General features: G+C 45.7%; 3 protein-coding genes across 12 annotated transcripts in view; all 3 read right to left on the reverse strand.

The window, feature by feature from the left end:
* Positions 1–8,059, reverse strand: part of LOC110536154 (uncharacterized) — a 28,586-nt gene extending 20,527 nt beyond the window's left edge. For 3 of the 4 annotated variants that reach the window (XM_090190238.1, XM_090190235.1, XM_090190229.1), the window contains exon 1: positions 7,441–8,059. In XM_090190238.1, coding sequence (XP_090046364.1) covers positions 7,441–7,585 — 145 coding nt within the window. In that variant the 5' untranslated portion in view covers positions 7,586–8,059. The remainder of the gene's footprint in view (positions 1–7,440) is intronic. The other variant, XM_090190244.1, reaches the window with a different exon arrangement.
* On the reverse strand, positions 8,050–8,785 carry LOC110536166 (lens epithelial cell protein LEP503-like). 2 transcript variants are annotated; one of them, XR_005034377.2, is made up of 3 exons: positions 8,471–8,785; positions 8,358–8,386; positions 8,050–8,139 (listed from the first exon to the last, which is right to left on the reverse strand). XR_005034377.2 is itself a non-coding variant. In XM_036934596.2 (2 exons), the coding sequence occupies exon 1, from the start codon at positions 8,699–8,701 to the stop codon at positions 8,510–8,512; it is 192 nt and encodes a 63-aa protein (XP_036790491.1). In that variant the 5' UTR covers positions 8,702–8,785; the 3' UTR covers positions 8,050–8,139; positions 8,471–8,509. The 2 variants fall into 2 exon arrangements, 1 of the variants encoding a protein (XP_036790491.1); XM_036934596.2 differs by lacking the exon at positions 8,358–8,386.
* Positions 8,786–11,342: 2,557 nt separating this feature from the next.
* The window catches only part of LOC110536161 (SHC-transforming protein 1), a 44,344-nt gene continuing 39,546 nt past the window's right edge, over positions 11,343–16,140 (reverse strand). For 5 of the 6 annotated variants that reach the window (XM_036939546.2, XM_036939552.2, XM_036939564.2 and 2 more), the window contains 3 exons: positions 15,222–15,341; positions 14,705–14,949; positions 11,343–14,574 (listed from right to left, as the gene is read on the reverse strand). In XM_036939546.2, coding sequence (XP_036795441.1) covers positions 14,446–14,574; positions 14,705–14,949; positions 15,222–15,341 — 494 coding nt within the window. In that variant the 3' untranslated portion in view covers positions 11,343–14,445. The remainder of the gene's footprint in view (positions 14,575–14,704; positions 14,950–15,221; positions 15,342–16,140) is intronic. The other variant, XR_016484505.1, reaches the window with a different exon arrangement.

Here is a 16,140-nt window from a genome sequence, read left to right on the forward strand (position 1 = left end):
TTCTACTCCTCATTCTGCTACTGAAGGCCCTACAGCATCAGTATGCTACAGTACTGTCCTCATTCTGCTACTGAAGGCCCTACAGCATCAGTATGCTACAGTACTGTCCTCATTCTGCTACTGAAGGCCCTACAGCATCAGTATGCTACAGTACTGTTCCACTCCTCATTCTGCTGCTTAAACTCCCCATTTACATCCTCTGTTTATACATGCACAGGAAGTGTGTGTGTGTGTACATGAAGTGCACACTCCTGTGAGTGTATTTAGTCCTTCATTAGTAGTATAGTGTGTGTTGCTAGCATTGTGGTAGCACATGCTTTGGCAGAAACAGGGGTTACTATGGCTCGGGCCATTGTAGAATTAGAATTAGTAGAACAGACATTCCCAAAGCAGCAGTGGATTGGCCTACACCCGGAGCCACACTAGGTACAGGAAGGCCAGGTATTATTATTATTTATTTTTTTATGTTCGATTAATTGATGCCAACCACAATCTTTTTTATTGTGCCTTTCTCAAAGTTCTACTACACATGCACAAAATGGCAAATTCTATTTTCATTCGGTAGATGGTGGATTTTAGAGAACTAGTCCATTCTAGTCATTGTGATTCTATGTCTGGCCAGGCAGTGCAGGAGGCACCTCCACTCAGGCTGAAATTACAGGGGCAGAAACCAACTGACTGAAAATACTGGACAGGGTTCTAAAACGACGCAATAAACTGCATACATGCATTAGTACGTTTATTGAAATTAGGGGGGAAAAGTGTCCTGTCTACTTTTAAAAGTATGTTCTTCTATTAAATTGGACTTTCTGGGCTACTTCCAATACGGGCTATTATTTTCATTGTGTCTGACACCATCTTCAATCATGCCACTTTTGTCAGATCACAGCATGACACACTTCAGTCCCTCATGTCTCTTCTCTGTCCCACAGTCATTTAGGTCTTCTAATCAGAGTCTTCCCATGAGAGGCCTGCTGAATGTCGCCTCGGGCCAACGAGCATTGTGGAGCATATCGTGGAATGACTTAAATATAGATATTAGCCTAGCTAAATATAGAGCCAATGAGATAGACTCCAAGACAGAAAGAGCGAACAGTGCCCTGGTGAATCAATCAAACATGCACACGCATTCTGAAGGAGCGCCACTGTCTTAACTGTGGATCATTTAAAGAGGCAGTGGCGACCCGTCATTCAGGGCAGAGCTAAAAAATATACAAATAACACATGTATATATTTTTTTTGCATGTTATTTTGGCATTAATGTCAGTTTGCAAACAATCATTGAGTTAATAAAGCCGCATAGTCTCTTTTTTGCTTTCTTAAGGCAGCTCCAAAATGCAGGTGTCTCATGGGGACACTAAGTCACTGCAAAATCTACAGGTAGAGCTTGAAAATTCAAGCCCCTTGGGTGCCCATCCAAGAAGGCTCAAGGTCTTTGTCCACAGATAAAATGTCGTCAAATCACATATCTCCCGTAGCTTTGATTGGACTGATCATGTCAACATTTCAAGGTCCTAGCTAGCAGTCAAAATCATGAACCAAGTCAACAATCTACTGGCAAATCCTTTCAATACTTGTCATATGAAGAGAAATTATACATAAAATGTATCGTTGCTCATCGGTAATTGGACATAAACATTACACAAGAAGTTGGAAATTTCAAATTCAACAATGAGTGGTTTGGAAGGAATCAGTGGCTAACTGCAAACATTGCAAAGCAATTACTAGCCTGCTATTCAGTGGAGGGGGTGTGTAGTCCAAGTCTGGGTTTAAGGGTTTAAGGTTTATTTTCCAAGCTTTTAATCACCCTAATAATTTGGTCCCTTTCCCCCTCATAATTAAAAAAATCACTAGTTAGTGAGGAAGATATGAGTCTCCAGCTTCAGTGATTTAAAAATAAAAATAAAATTGCAGTTCATGTAACAAAACGACACTTCATGTTATCTCTGGGACCCTTCGGATGATAAATCAGAGCAAGATTTAAGAATGAAGTACACATTTCACCTTCAAAGGTGAATTTTTCAAACCTATCGTGGTGAAAAAAGTGTTATATTATTAGGAGCTCTCCTCAAACAATAGCATGACATTTTTTTGCATTAATAGCCACTGTAAATTGGACAGTGCAGTTATATTAACAAGAATTTAAGCTTTCAGCCGATATTAGACACTTATTCTGTATACTTCTGGCCCATCTTTGGACACTTAACTAACCTCTCCTTCCGTGGCCTCCAACTGCTCTTAAATGCAAGTAAAACTAAATGCATGCTCTTCAACCGATCGCTGCCCGCACCTGCCCAGCATCACTACTCTGGACGGTCCTGAATTGGTATTTGTAGTTGTCCACATAGTCTGGTTAGACTGTAAACTCTCCTTCCAGACTCACATTAAGCATCTCCAATCCAAAATTAAATCTAGAATCCGCTTCCTATTTCGCAAAAAAGCATCTTTCACTCATGCTTCCAAACATCTCCTTGTAAAACTGACTATCCTACCAATCCTTGACTTCAGCGAAGTCATTTACAAAATAGCCTCCCAACACTCAGCAAATTGGATGCAGTCGATCACTGTGCCAGAAATTTGCATCCTGTAGCTCTAACTCCAAAAAGTTCTGGGACACTGTAAAGTCCATGGAGAACAAGAGCACCTCCTCCCAGCTGCCCACTGCACTGAGGCTAGGTAAAACGGTCACCACCGATAAATCCATGATTATCGAAAACTTCAACAAGCATTTCTCAACGACTGGCCATGCCTTCCTCCTGGCTACTCCAACCTCGGCCAACAGCTCCGCCCCCCCCCCACCCCCACTCGCCCAAGCCTCTCCAGGTTCTCCTTTACCCAAATCCAGATAGCAGATGTTCTGAAAGAGCTGCAAAACCTGGACCCGTACAAATCAGCTGGGCTTGACAATCTGGACCCTCTATTTCTGAAACTATCCGCCGCCATTGTCGCAACCCCTATTACCAGCCTGTTCAACCTCTCTTTCATATCGTCTGAGATCCCCAAGGATTGGAAAGCTGCCGCAGTCATCCCCCTCTTCAAAGGGGGAGACACCCTGGACCCAAACTATTACAGACCTATATCCATCCTGCCCTGCCTATCTAAGGTCTTCGAAAGCCAAGTCAACAAACAGGTCACTGACCATCTCAAATCCCACCGTACCTTCTCCGCTGTGCAATCTGGTTTCCGAGCCCGTCACGGGTGCACCTCAGCCACGCTCAAGGTACTAAATGATATCATAACCGCCATCGATAAAAGACAGTACTGTGCAGCCGTCTTCATCGACCTGGCCAAGGCTTTCGACTCTGTCAATCACCATATTCTTATCGGCAGACTCAGTAGCCTCGGTTTTTCTAATGACTGCCTTGCCTGGTTCGCCAACTACTTTGCAGATAGAGTTCAGTGTGTCAAATCGGAGGGCATGTTGTCCAGTCCTCTGGCAGTCTCCATGGGGGTGCCACAGGGTTCAATTCTCGGGCCGACTCTTTTCTCTGTATATATCAATGATGTTGCTCTTGCTGCGGGCGATTCCCTGATCCACCTCTACGCAGACGACACCATTCTGTATACTTCCGGCCCTTCCTTGGACACTGTGCTATCTAACCTCCAAACGAGTTTCAACGCCATACAACACTCCTTCCGTGGCCTCCAACTGCTCTTAAACGCTAGTAAAACCAAATGCATGCTTTTCAACCGTTCGCTGCCTGCACCCGCACGCCCGACTAGCATCACCACCCTGGATGGTTCCGACCTAGAATATGTGGACATCTATAAGTACCTAGGTGTCTGGCTAGACTGTAAACTCTCCTTTCAGACTCATGTCAAACATCTCCAATCTAAAATCAAATCTAGAGTCGGCTTTCTATTCCGCAACAAAGCCTCCTTCACTCACGCCGCCAAACTTACCCTAGTAAAACTGACTATCCTACCGATCCTCGACTTCGGCGATGTCATCTACAATATAGCTTCCAATACTCTACTCAGCAAACTGGATGCAGTTTATCACAGTGCCATCCGTTTTGTTACTAAAGCACCTTATACCACCCACCACTGCGACCTGTATGCTCTAGTCGGCTGGCCCTCGCTACATATTCGTCGCCAGACCCACTGGCTCCAGGTCATCTACAAGTCCATGCTAGGTAAAGCTCCGCCTTATCTCAGTTCACTGGTCACGATGGCAACACCCACCCATAGCACGCGCTCCAGCAGGTGTATCTCACTGATCATCCCTAAAGCCAACACCTCATTTGGTCGCCTTTCGTTCCAGTTCTCTGCTGCTTGTGACTGGAACGAATTGCAAAAATTGCTGAAGTTGGAGACTTTTATCTCCCTCACCAACTTCAAACATCTGCTATCTGAGCAGCTAACCGATTGCTGCAGCTGTACATAGTCTATCGGTAAATAGCCCACCCAATTTACCTACCTCATCGCCATACTGTTTATATTTATTTACTTTTCTGCTCTTTTGCACACCAGTATCTCTACCTGTACATGACCATCTGATAATTTATCACTCCAGTGTTAATCTGCAAAATTGTAATTATTCGCCTACCTCCTCATGCCTTTTGCACACAATGTATATAGACTTTTTTTTCTACTGTGTTATTGACTTGTTAATTGTTTACTCCATGTGTAACACTGTGTTGTCTGTTCACACTGCTATGCTTTATCTTGGCCAGGTCGCAGTTGTAAATGAGAACTTGTTCTCAACTAGCCTACCTGGTTAAATAAAGGTGAAATAAAAAAATAAAAAATAAAAATACTACCCACCACTGCGACCTGTACGCTCTCGTTGGCTGGCCCTCGCTTCATATTTGTCGTCAAACCCACTGGCTCAAGGTCATCTATAAGTCTGCTAGCTGAAGCCCCATCTTATCTCAGCTCACTGGTCACCATAGCAGCACCCAACCGTAGCCCCCGCTCCATCAGTTATATTTCACTGTCACCCCAACAGTCAATTCCTCCTTTCGCCGCCTTTCCTTCCAGTTCTCTGCTGCCAATGACTGGAATGAACTGCATTTTTTTTTTATCACTGAAGCTGGAAAGTCATATCTCCCTCACTAACTTTAAGCACCAGCTGTCAGAGCAGCTCACAGATCACTGCACCAGTACATAGCCCATCTGTAAACAGCCCATCCAACTACCTCAACCCCATACTGTTATTTTATTTATTTCTCTCCTTTGCACCCCAGTATCTCTACTTGCACACTCACCTTCTGCACATCTATCACTCCAGTGTTTAATTGCTATATTGTAATTATTTCACCACTATGGCCTATTTATTGCCTTACCTCCCTTATTCTACCTCATTTGCACACACTGTATATAGACCTTTTCTATTGTATTATTAACTGTATGTTTGTTTATTCCATGTGTAACTCTGTGTTGTTGTATGTGTCGAACTGCTTTTCTATCTTGGCCAGGTGGTTAAATAAGGGTAAAATATGTACAGACATTTGTTTGCGCTGATCCTTAAGCAAGTCAGCCAAATCAGCTATGTTTTCATAAAATACAGTAAATGAGGCTTGAATTAACTGTCGCTGCCAGACGAGACTCCGCTGATAGCCAGGTGTAGTGTAACGGATGTGAAACGGTTAGCGGTGGTGCGCGCTAAATAGCGTTTCAATCTGTGAGTCACTTGCTCTGAGACCTAGTAGTTGTTACCCTTGCTCTGCAAGGGCCGCGGCTTTTGTGGAGCGATGGGTAACGATGCTTCGTGGGTGACTGTTGTTGATGTGTGCAGAGGATCCCTGGTGCCCGGGTATGGGCGAGGAGACGGTCTAAAGTTATACTGTTATATTGATGCTGTTGACCCGGATCACTGGTTGCTGCGAAAAAGGACGAGGTCAAAAGGGGGGTGAGTGTAACGGATGTGAAACGGTTAGCGCTGGTGCGCGATAAATGGCGTTTCAATCTGTGACGTCACTTGCTCTGAGACCTAGTAATTGTTCCTCTTGCTCTGCAAGGGCCGCGGCTTTTAAGGAGCGATGGGTAATGATGCTTCGTGGGTGACTGTTGTTGATGTGTGCAGAGGATCCCTGGTTCGCGCGAGGGGACGGTCTAAAGTTATACTGTTACTGTAGCAGTGGTAAGGATTCACTCCACGGTGCTGAAAAGAAATCACTGTTTGTCACCACTATAGTGCAATTAATGTATTGTTGGTATATATATATATATATATATATATATATATATATATATATATATATATATATATATATATATATATATATATATATATATATATATATATATATATATTTGCCCCACCAAGATGTACATGTTAAAATAGCCACTGTAAATAGTAAATGTTCTCTAGACCTATGTATGTAGCCTAGAATTCTATATAAAATAAATCTAGCTTGTTTAAAGAAAAACATTTGTAAAAATGGTGTCAATGAAAGAAAGACCTCATTCTTCCGTACTCGCTCTCTGAAGTGGATCATGTCTAGAAGGGATACAGCTTTTGTCAAATTGAAGTCAAAAGTTGCATTTTAGCTAACTCCTAAACCTTTTCCTAAACTTAACCTAATTCACCTAACCTGCTATTTTCATTCGCCCAACCTGCTGCATAAATTATCTGAAACCTGCTACGAAAAGTCAATTTGAACTAAAACTGTATCCCTTCTAGACAAAACCTCTGAAGTGGTGTATTAATTTGGCAGCCATGGAGCTCTCGACAGAGTAGCAAACTTGAGACGCACACTCTTGACCCATCAACTTCACAAATTAACAAAAGCTTCGGCGCCAGTGGTAGCACACTTGGCCTATACAGGCGTCCACTGCAAACTGCACTTTTCCCTCTTTATATTTGCTTAAATAGGCATGGGTAATAGAGGATGTGCTTTGAAACGAGATTCTCTCATTCTCTTTCATCTTTAATTACATTTATTTTTGAGTTGTCACATGCTTCTTCCGTCTGTGTGCCAACAGCCTATTATATATATTTATCTGTGTCTCGGGGAAAGAAAATTACCAAAAATGGTCACAACGCTACACTGCTGGCCTTGTTTAAACATTTACAGCCTAACATCGACTAGACAAGTGTTCCACCTACCTAAGCCTGGCAATGAATCATCGCTCCCTGACACCTAATTTGCATGTTATCCATCTCAGTGTCGACAAAGAAGGTGTGTACTCTAAAATGTCAACTGTCACACGGCATCTCCACTGATGAACCATTTAGAAAAATAAAAAATCATAATCGAGTGAAACATTGTGACCATCGGTGGTAACACAATATAGAACTAAATAATACTGAAACTTTACTACATCCATTATAAAACATGTACTAGTCAGTTGAAAATAAACCTGTTTTCTGCCAACCTACTATGAAAAACTTGAATCCCTTCCACCGAAAAATCCAGATAGTTACTTTAACCTCAGTCGAGAACCAGGAAACGGTAACATCTAACGTAAAATTAGAAAATGTACTGCACTTACCTCTGAACGCGGTGGTTCCCTTATAAATGGCAATTGTGTGTAAATCCCTTTCTGACAAATTAATTGAATGCACCCAACTTCGGAACTTGGAAGAGTCTTTGACACTTGCGTGAGCCAGGCTCTCTTGTCCAACCGGGAAGGGCATTCTCTGACGTCCCACCCCTCCTTGCCCATCTCGCCAATGATATTCGCTCTCTCGTGTCGCTCAATGGGCACACTTTCAAATTGATTGACACTCGCAGGTGATAAGAGTGGGTATGCAAAATATACCATACGCAATGCTTTTCCGATGTTGAGTGGTGCAACCTGACACTATGATGACATTGGCAGATGTCAGGCTCTACTTTTTTGTTTCTCACACACACACACACACACACATCACCTGACTCTGGTTGGCACACACAAACAAAATCAGATATACTTTATTCCTTGCATATTAAGACTGTACAGAAATTAATAAAACTTGGAATTAAATGTGACCTAAGCAGCATCAAAAGCCATGTCCATTGCCTCACAGGTTTGGTTTCTCCACAGGTCTAGGATCAGCTGATTGGTGTTAAGACGACGCTTCACACACACACTGCAGGTCTCCAGACCGACTGGCTCAGGATCAGAGAATAACAGAGATCCTCTGATACACCAGGCAGCACATCAGTTTCCCAAGCCTCCAGACAGGAATACAGAACTGCATCATGGGCACTAAGAGGAGCAAATCCACACACCAGGGCCAGATAGTACAACATGTAAACCATAACATACTACACAGTCCTACATACTTGGTAGAATATTTTACAGGTAACATGTACCGTAGCTGAAAGGAAATTATGTTGTCAGTAAACAGTTTGGCAAACGTCTTCTATTTTGGAGTCAAACTATGTACAGTATCTACTGTATGTAATGACAAGACTCATACTTACACTGCTTCACACTGTTTTTCTCTCCCCAGCTAAGATGTTAAACACAGAGGAGAAAGAGTGAAGAGGAGGAAGAGAAAAACACATCCAGAGACACGCAGGAAAGAGAACCTCACCCTCGTGCCCCTTTCTCCCTCTCGTAGTGTCTCAGTCAGTCAGTCCAGTATCTCCTTGATGCACCAGCAGCAGAGTACGAAGTAGAGGCACTCCTTGAGGGACTGGATGAAGCCGTAGGCAATGTTCCCACCAAGGAAGTTCTTCCCTCTGCCTAGGCCCATGGCCATGTCACGCAGGTTCTGCCCGAGGGAGGAGGGCATGGCCTGGGGGAGAGGACGCTGGGGGTGCATGGCTCTGTGTCACTGCTCCACACGGAGGACAGGAGGAAGAAATGATAGATGAGAGGAATAGGTAGGGGTCAGGTCAGAGTTGAGGAGGAAAGGAAGAGGAGAAGACCAGGGTTGGACTGGGTGTGAGTGGACAGAGAGCTCCTGTCCAGAGAGCTCCTCCTATAGTGACATCAACACTACCAACACCAGGGGGTGTTCTCTCAGCTCCTGATCTTTCTCTATTCTATTCTTCTACACTCTGGAACACAGACACACCAGTCACCCCTGGTTATGAAACATTCTGTTCACTGGCTCTGGGTGTGTTCTGCACCCCACCACCCCTCTCTCTCTCCCTCCCTCCCTCCAGCTCTCTCTGCATCTCTAGGGTTTTTGCCAGTCTGGAACAGTCTCTCCCTATGTAAAGCATAATCTATCCACCACACCTACGGTACACCCCCCAGGATAGTTCCAGTATCACCTGCTCAATGCAGCTCTACTGTAAAAGCGCACAATATGCCTCCTCTCTTTGTCTAGGACTGTGTGACTGTCTATTGTTTCTCTCATCTGGTAATATGTGTTTTGTGTTTTGAACAGGTTGAAATAAGTAAGCTCCACTATTCTGATTTCTATATTGTTGGATGACTACGTGGTGGTCATCGTCCAGGTTGAAATTATTCTGTGAATGACAGCAATAGGACATGTTCTCACCGGAGGTCTGAATATAGAACATTTGCTGACATGGACCCTGCACCAATGCACATTCTCTAACCCCAGACCCTACGGTACACCTTGGCACTTAATGTAGAGGCACAACTAGCCTCTACCCCCCCCCCACGGTAACTCAACTAGCCTCTACCCCCCCCCGCGGTAACTCAACTAGCCTCTACCTCCCCCCCCCTGCGGTAACTCAACTAGCCTCTACCCCCCCCCCCCCCCCGCGGTAACTCAACTAGCCTCTACCTCCCCCCTGCGGTAACTCAACAAGCCTCTTCCTCCCCCTGTGGCAACTCAACAAGCCTCGTCCTCCCCACCTGTGGCAACTCAACAAGCCTCGTCCTCCCCACCTGTGGCAACTCAACAAGCCTCGTCCTCCCCACCTGTGGCAACTCAACAAGCCTTGTCCTCCCCACCTGTGGCAACTCAACAAGCCTCGTCCTGACCCACCTGTGGCAACTCAACAAGCCCCGTCCTCCCCCTGTGGCAACTCAACAAGCCCCATCCTCCCCCTGTGGCAACTCAACAAGCCCCGTCCTACCCCCGTGGCAACTCAACAAGCCTCCCCCTCCCCCTGTGGCAACTCAACAAGCCCCGTCCTCCCCGTGGCAACTCAACAAGCCTCCCCCCTGTGGCAACTCAACAAGCCCCGTCCTCCCCCTGCGGCAACTCAACAAGCCTCGTCCTCCCCCTGTGGCAACTCAACAAGCCCCGTCCTACCCCTGCGGCAACTCAACAAGCCCCGTCCTACCCCTGCGGCAACTCAACAAGCCCCGTCCTCCCCCTGTGGCAACTCAACAAGCCCCGTCCTACCCCTGCGGCAACTCAACAAGCCCCGTCCTCCCCCTGTGGCAACTCAACAAGCCCCGTCCTCCCCCTGTGGCAACTCAACAAGCCCCATCCTCCCCCTGTGGCAACTCAACAAGCCCCGTCCTACCCCCGTGGCAACTCAACAAGCCTCCCCCTCCCCCTGTGGCAACTCAACAAGCCCCGTCCTCCCCGTGGCAACTCAACAAGCCTCCCCCCTGTGGCAACTCAACAAGCCCCGTCCTCCCCCTGCGGCAACTCAACAAGCCTCGTCCTCCCCCTGTGGCAACTCAACAAGCCCCGTCCTACCCCTGCGGCAACTCAACAAGCCCCGTCCTCCCCCTGTGGCAACTCAACAAGCCCCGTCCTACCCCTGCGGCAACTCAACAAGCCCCGTCCTCCCCCTGTGGCAACTCAACAAGCCCCGTCCTCCCCCTGCGGCAACTCAACAAGCCTCGTCCTCCCCCTGTGGCAACTCAACAAGCCCCGTCCTACCCCTGCGGCAACTCAACAAGCCCCGTCCTACCCCTGCGGCAACTCAACAAGCCCCGTCCTCCCCCTGTGGCAACTCAACAAGCCTCGTCCTACCCCTGCGGCAACTCAACAAGCCTCGTCCTCCCCCTGTGGCAACTCAACAAGCCCCGTTCTACCCCTGCGGCAACTCAACAAGCCCCGTCCTACCCCTGCGGCAACTCAACAAGCCCCGTCCTACCCCTGCGGCAACTCAACAAGCCCCGTCCTACCCCTGCGGCAACTCAACAAGCCCCGTCCTACCCCTGCGGCAACTCAACAAGCCCCGTCCTCCCCCTGTGGCAACTCAACAAGCCTCGTCCTACCCCTGCGGCAACTCAACAAGCCTCGTCCTCCCCCTGTGGCAACTCAACAAGCCCCGTCCTACCCCTGCGGCAACTCAACAAGCCTCGTCCTCCCCCCTGTGGCAACTCAAGTAACTTCTTCCTGCCCGATCCTGTCTCTTTCCTTGTCCTCTCATAATTATCTTGGTCGTCTCCTCGAAGTGTAGAACTTCAATTAAAACAATATATAGTCTTCACCTGTATTTAGCAGAATAAATAAGTAAAGGGGATATGTTCTATTTAATAGTTATGAATCAACATTTAAGAAAACATCACAGGAGACCAAATAGTAAATCCAGAAACTGCATTTTAAAGCCAAACTCACCAAGAAACATTCATGACATATGCATTTATATGCAATCTGTGATTTCAGATACAGGTGTAAACAGATGTATTTCCCCCCCAAAAGAACAAGAGTATTACAACAGAACTGTAAAAAGTAAAACATTAAATCAATATTTGTGAAGGCTAATTGAAAATAACCCTTTGGCTTTCAAAACTCGAATTAAAAAGTACATCAAAACAACAATATAGAAAGTGTAAAAACAATGATTTCCATGCAACAAAAGGCAACTGTGATGAACAATGACAACGCTAGAATGTTTCACAAATTATGTAGAGGATAGATGATTCCTTTTACACACACACCTTGGGGCTTGTATACTTGTTTTCTTGTTGCCTATCCAGGACCTATAGTCACTTAAACAGTCTGTGTCTAACACAGCTGTCCTTCCTGTGTGTTTGTGACAGAATGAAGCAAAGAGCACAAGTGCCACCATGTAAGAACTACACAATCCCCTACACTCCCAACCATAAACTCTGATCATCCACACATCCTCTCTCACAACACACACACAAGCACAATGAGAAAGATGAAAACAATTACCTGTCCGGGTTCAGAGAGCCCTTTCTCATGACTAGAGTTGCAAAATTCAGATAACTTTCCCCAAATTCCCCAGTTTTCCAGAAATCCTGGTTAAAATAATCCTAGAATTACACAAGCGAATAAGCAGGAATTCCGTGAATCCTCCCTCCAACCAAGATTTCTGGAAAACCACAGGATTTTGCAACCCTACTGATGAGACAGAAATATTTTGTACAGCAGGTGGCAGATCCCAGTTTACTCTTCACTTCCACATTTACAGTTTGGTTTCAGCCTCCCTCAAAAACCTGGACATGGTTCATTAGCTAGAATCAAAATGAATTGGATTCAGAGAGAAAAGTATTCTGTGGGTATTACATGTGAAATACAGTATCTGGTTCTGTCCCACCCATGTTATTAATAACATCTAAACAATAAAGACTTTCATTTCAGAACAAATAACTCAAACCAACCAATCAGATTTGATGTTATTTACAGGTGGAGTGGAAATCCCTCCAATGAGAGCTGCGACATCAAACAACCGTGACAACAACAAGAAGTAAGAATGAATGTGCAATAGAGGAGCGGATTGGCATCACTGGACCTGGGTGGTGAGAGTCAGTGTCCTTTTTGCAGAGTCTTTGATGGACTGAGAGACCATGTGACAGGATCCAACGGTACACTACATTTGGATTAAGTACATCAACTGACTGTACAATAAGCACAGTACATTAGGTGACAGACTGCACTGGAGTGAGGTGACTGCATCGAAGAAACAAGGCACGAGTAAAAGATACAAAACATATCATGAAGAGAAGGAGGGAGAGGATGATTCCTCCACGTTCTCTCCCTCTACTATCTTCTAATTCCAAGGAAAACAACACGTCAAAGTCCAACATCTGACCAACGTTCGCGAAACTCCCAGATTTCGTTGTGAACAGCGCTGATAACAGTTTTCCCTGCAGTGAACTGAGAAGAAACACATCACACACTAATGCTAACGCTAATGCTAACGCTAAACGCTAATCTCCTGACCAAGTGTTGCAGCACATTTGGAGAGGAGATAAATTCATTGCTTTGAATGCTCTGGACCGAATGCTTTCGGCATTAAACACACTTCATCCAGTATGCCCCCCAACCTCTCCACCCCCCACCCGTCCAGACAGAGACATGGCCATAGATTGTCAAGGCAAACAGTTATTAACAACAAATCCATTGAAAAGCAAGAAAATATTGGCATTAATACGAACTACGATTCCAACACAGCACCGATTAAATTGTGACAGCAGCATTTGGGTTGACTGTGACATCGTCGTAGAATTGGTTTTGAGCTCGTTCAGATGACATCGTGTCTAGGTCTGATGACATCTCTAGATGTGGAATCTCCCTCCTGCCCCTTCCCAGTCTTCTCTACATCCCTCTCTATGTAAAGACACTATACTCCCAATGAAAGTACACATGACAGATACAGACTAGCACACTGTATGTTGGTGTAGGAGTCATCTCCATGGTTTCTGCCGCCCCAGTCCAACCAAGTCCACTTTCTTTGTCATGATCAGGACAGAAAGGTAAGACCAGTCCCATGCAGACAGAAAGGTAAGACCAGTCCCATGCAGACAGACAGGGAGACCAGTCCCATGCAGACAGACAGGCGGATGTCAGATGGGCATGAATCACATCCTTTTATCAAACTCCACCTTCGGAGGCCGGAAAGAAACCTTGTCCATATTTGGACAGACAGAGAAAATGGTTGTTGGCATAGCAACCCCCTTTTTGCATACAGAGACGTCCTCCGTGACATCACCAGGTATCACTCAGGGGGTCAATGGTCAAAGATGAAAGGTCTTTTAATGGGAGTGGCTTGAGGGTGAGTGAGGGCCCTGATTGGTGTGGACACAAAAATGTCTATGCATATTAACAGGAGGCCTGATCTCAGTCATGATTGGTTATTTATGTGTTCCACTGATATTTGATTGGAGGATCCATGTCTGAGCTCTCTGATGAGTCCAATCATCAGACAAGTCTTTGGAGTGCTTCTGTGACAGTGAGAGAAACGGTTTCCTCTGCCATGTCTGGATCAAGACCTCTCCCCCCATCCCTCCATTCCTTTCTCTACGTTTCACTCCTCCCCTCCAAGGTGCATAGTCCTCCTTTACTATGATAGAATCATTCAGAAATGATACAATGGCATGATTTAATTAATAATGCTCCGTTTTTTACTAAATTGTATTAATTTCTGTCCCAATGAGAAGGAAAATAAAGTGTTCCTAGGTGTTACTCCCATGTTCTTTGGAGGGATGGAGGGAGTGGACCTCGATGACGGAAGGATGAACAGAAGGAGGGATCATGGAGGTAACAGTGAGTCGTCCAGGAGGAGAGAAGGATGTGAGGAAAAGCAGAGAGCAAATTATTTTGGAAGAAAGAGTTATAGAGGTGTTTTTTTTTGGCTTTCCTTAATGTTGTCAGCACTGCTTATGTGTGTAGTGTTTCTGAGAGTGTGTGTTGCATTGCTGTATGTGTGTGTGTGTTCAGGCCCTGTGCTCCACTGGTTGTTGCAGACACACCTCACTGCCTGCTGATACGATGGGCAGTCTGTTGTCCATGTGGTAACTGATCAGGTGGCTCACACTCTCAAAGTGGTGGTCTTTGGTACGTACCTGAGTAGGACGACAACACACACACACAGAGAGATAGAGAGGGTCAACAAAACATATCACGTCACAGCTGATAAGTGGGAAGGCTTCGGGTGGCTCGCTCTAACTCAGACACCTCTCCCTCCCAACTCACCACTCCCTCTGGGTCGACCAGTAGCAGGTGTTTGGGCTGACCCCCCTGTTGTCCAGTGAGGACGTACTGTCCAGGGGTGGTGCCTGACTCTCGGACCAGGAAGTCTCCGTCACGGGTCAGCAGTCTCTCAGCCTGCCTGCGACTCAGGCTGCCGTGGAACCAGGCCTCGCACTGCAGCTGTTCCACCAGAGGGGGCGCCGCTGAGACCCCCAGACCTGATACACCCAGGGAATCATCAAATGGCTCTGAGAGGAGAAGGAGAGAGGGCAGAGTGAGAGAGACTTCGCGAGACCATACGACCAGACCAGAATCATTCTTGATACATTCAGGATAACAATATTCTAATTTCCCCTATGTCCAAACCCAAATGAATAAACTAATGACTTCTACTGTAGTGTAATTACTGCAATATAGCTGATAACCATTCTAATTAGTCTTATCTGTGACTGCTATAGACTGCAGGGCCAGTTGATGTATTGTACACAGACTCTAGCTGATAGGGCCAACTGGGACTCACTCATGTCGAACGCATCTCTGTGAGCATTGCCATTGGCTGCAGCTGTTGTGGGGCGGGGTTTATCCACATTGACGTATGAAGGGTCATCACACAGGTCCCGCCCTCCCTCCTTTGCTCCCACTGAAACAACCAATCAGAGGAGTTTAATCACATAACTGTCTGTCAGTATCACCTGGGAGGTGTTCAGGGATGGGAAACAGTTAGAGCAGAACAGATAAATAGAATATCTGTTCTGCAATGTCACAGATAGAAAAACCCAGATAATTCACAGGATGTATAAATCTGAGGCATCCGTTTAGAAATTCTTCTCACCACCAGACATGGTGATAAGAGGAAGTCCAGTGGAGGAAGTGGGAGGAGATGGAGTTAGATGAAACCTACTATAACTACTAAGGACATGGTGATAAGAGGAAGTCCAGTGGAGGAAGTGGGAGGAGATGGAGTTAGATGAAACCTACTATAACTACTAAGGACATGGTGATGAGAGGAAGTCCAGTGGGAGTGGGAGGAGATGGAGTTAGAGTTAGATTAGAGTTAGATGAAACCTACTACAACTACTAAGGACATGGTGACCTCTAGTGGACAACCAGAGACTTACACAACCAGAGACTTTCTGTTTAACTATTCGTCACAGACGGATCGGGCGATTTCAGCAGAGCGAGTCGACAAAGACATAAAAGCGTAAATATGTACATTGCATTTCTACATCTGAATGAGCGGGTGTTAGGGTGCTAAATATCCATATTTACGATGAGCGTATTATTCAACTGCATGTATGATAGATGAATTCCTTTGTCTCTCCTTCTCCCGCTCTTTCTTTCCCCAGCCCTTTCACTGTGTAACCAGCCGTCATATCGGGTTAGTCCACTAGGGACTTTTCATTGCATTATGTTAGAAATCACCGTATAATCTATCCTGT

The sequence above is a fragment of the Oncorhynchus mykiss genome, chromosome 2 (genome assembly GCF_057628025.1).
Source record: "Oncorhynchus mykiss isolate SJ-2025 chromosome 2, ASM5762802v1, whole genome shotgun sequence".
Classification (NCBI taxonomy): Eukaryota; Metazoa; Chordata; class Actinopteri; order Salmoniformes; family Salmonidae; genus Oncorhynchus; species Oncorhynchus mykiss.

Bases quoted from the DNA above. Each gene is read 5' to 3' on its own strand.
- LOC110536166 (XM_036934596.2), bottom strand. From the start codon at position 8,701: ATGCACCCCCAGCGTCCTCTCCCCCAGGCCATGCCCTCCTCCCTCGGG.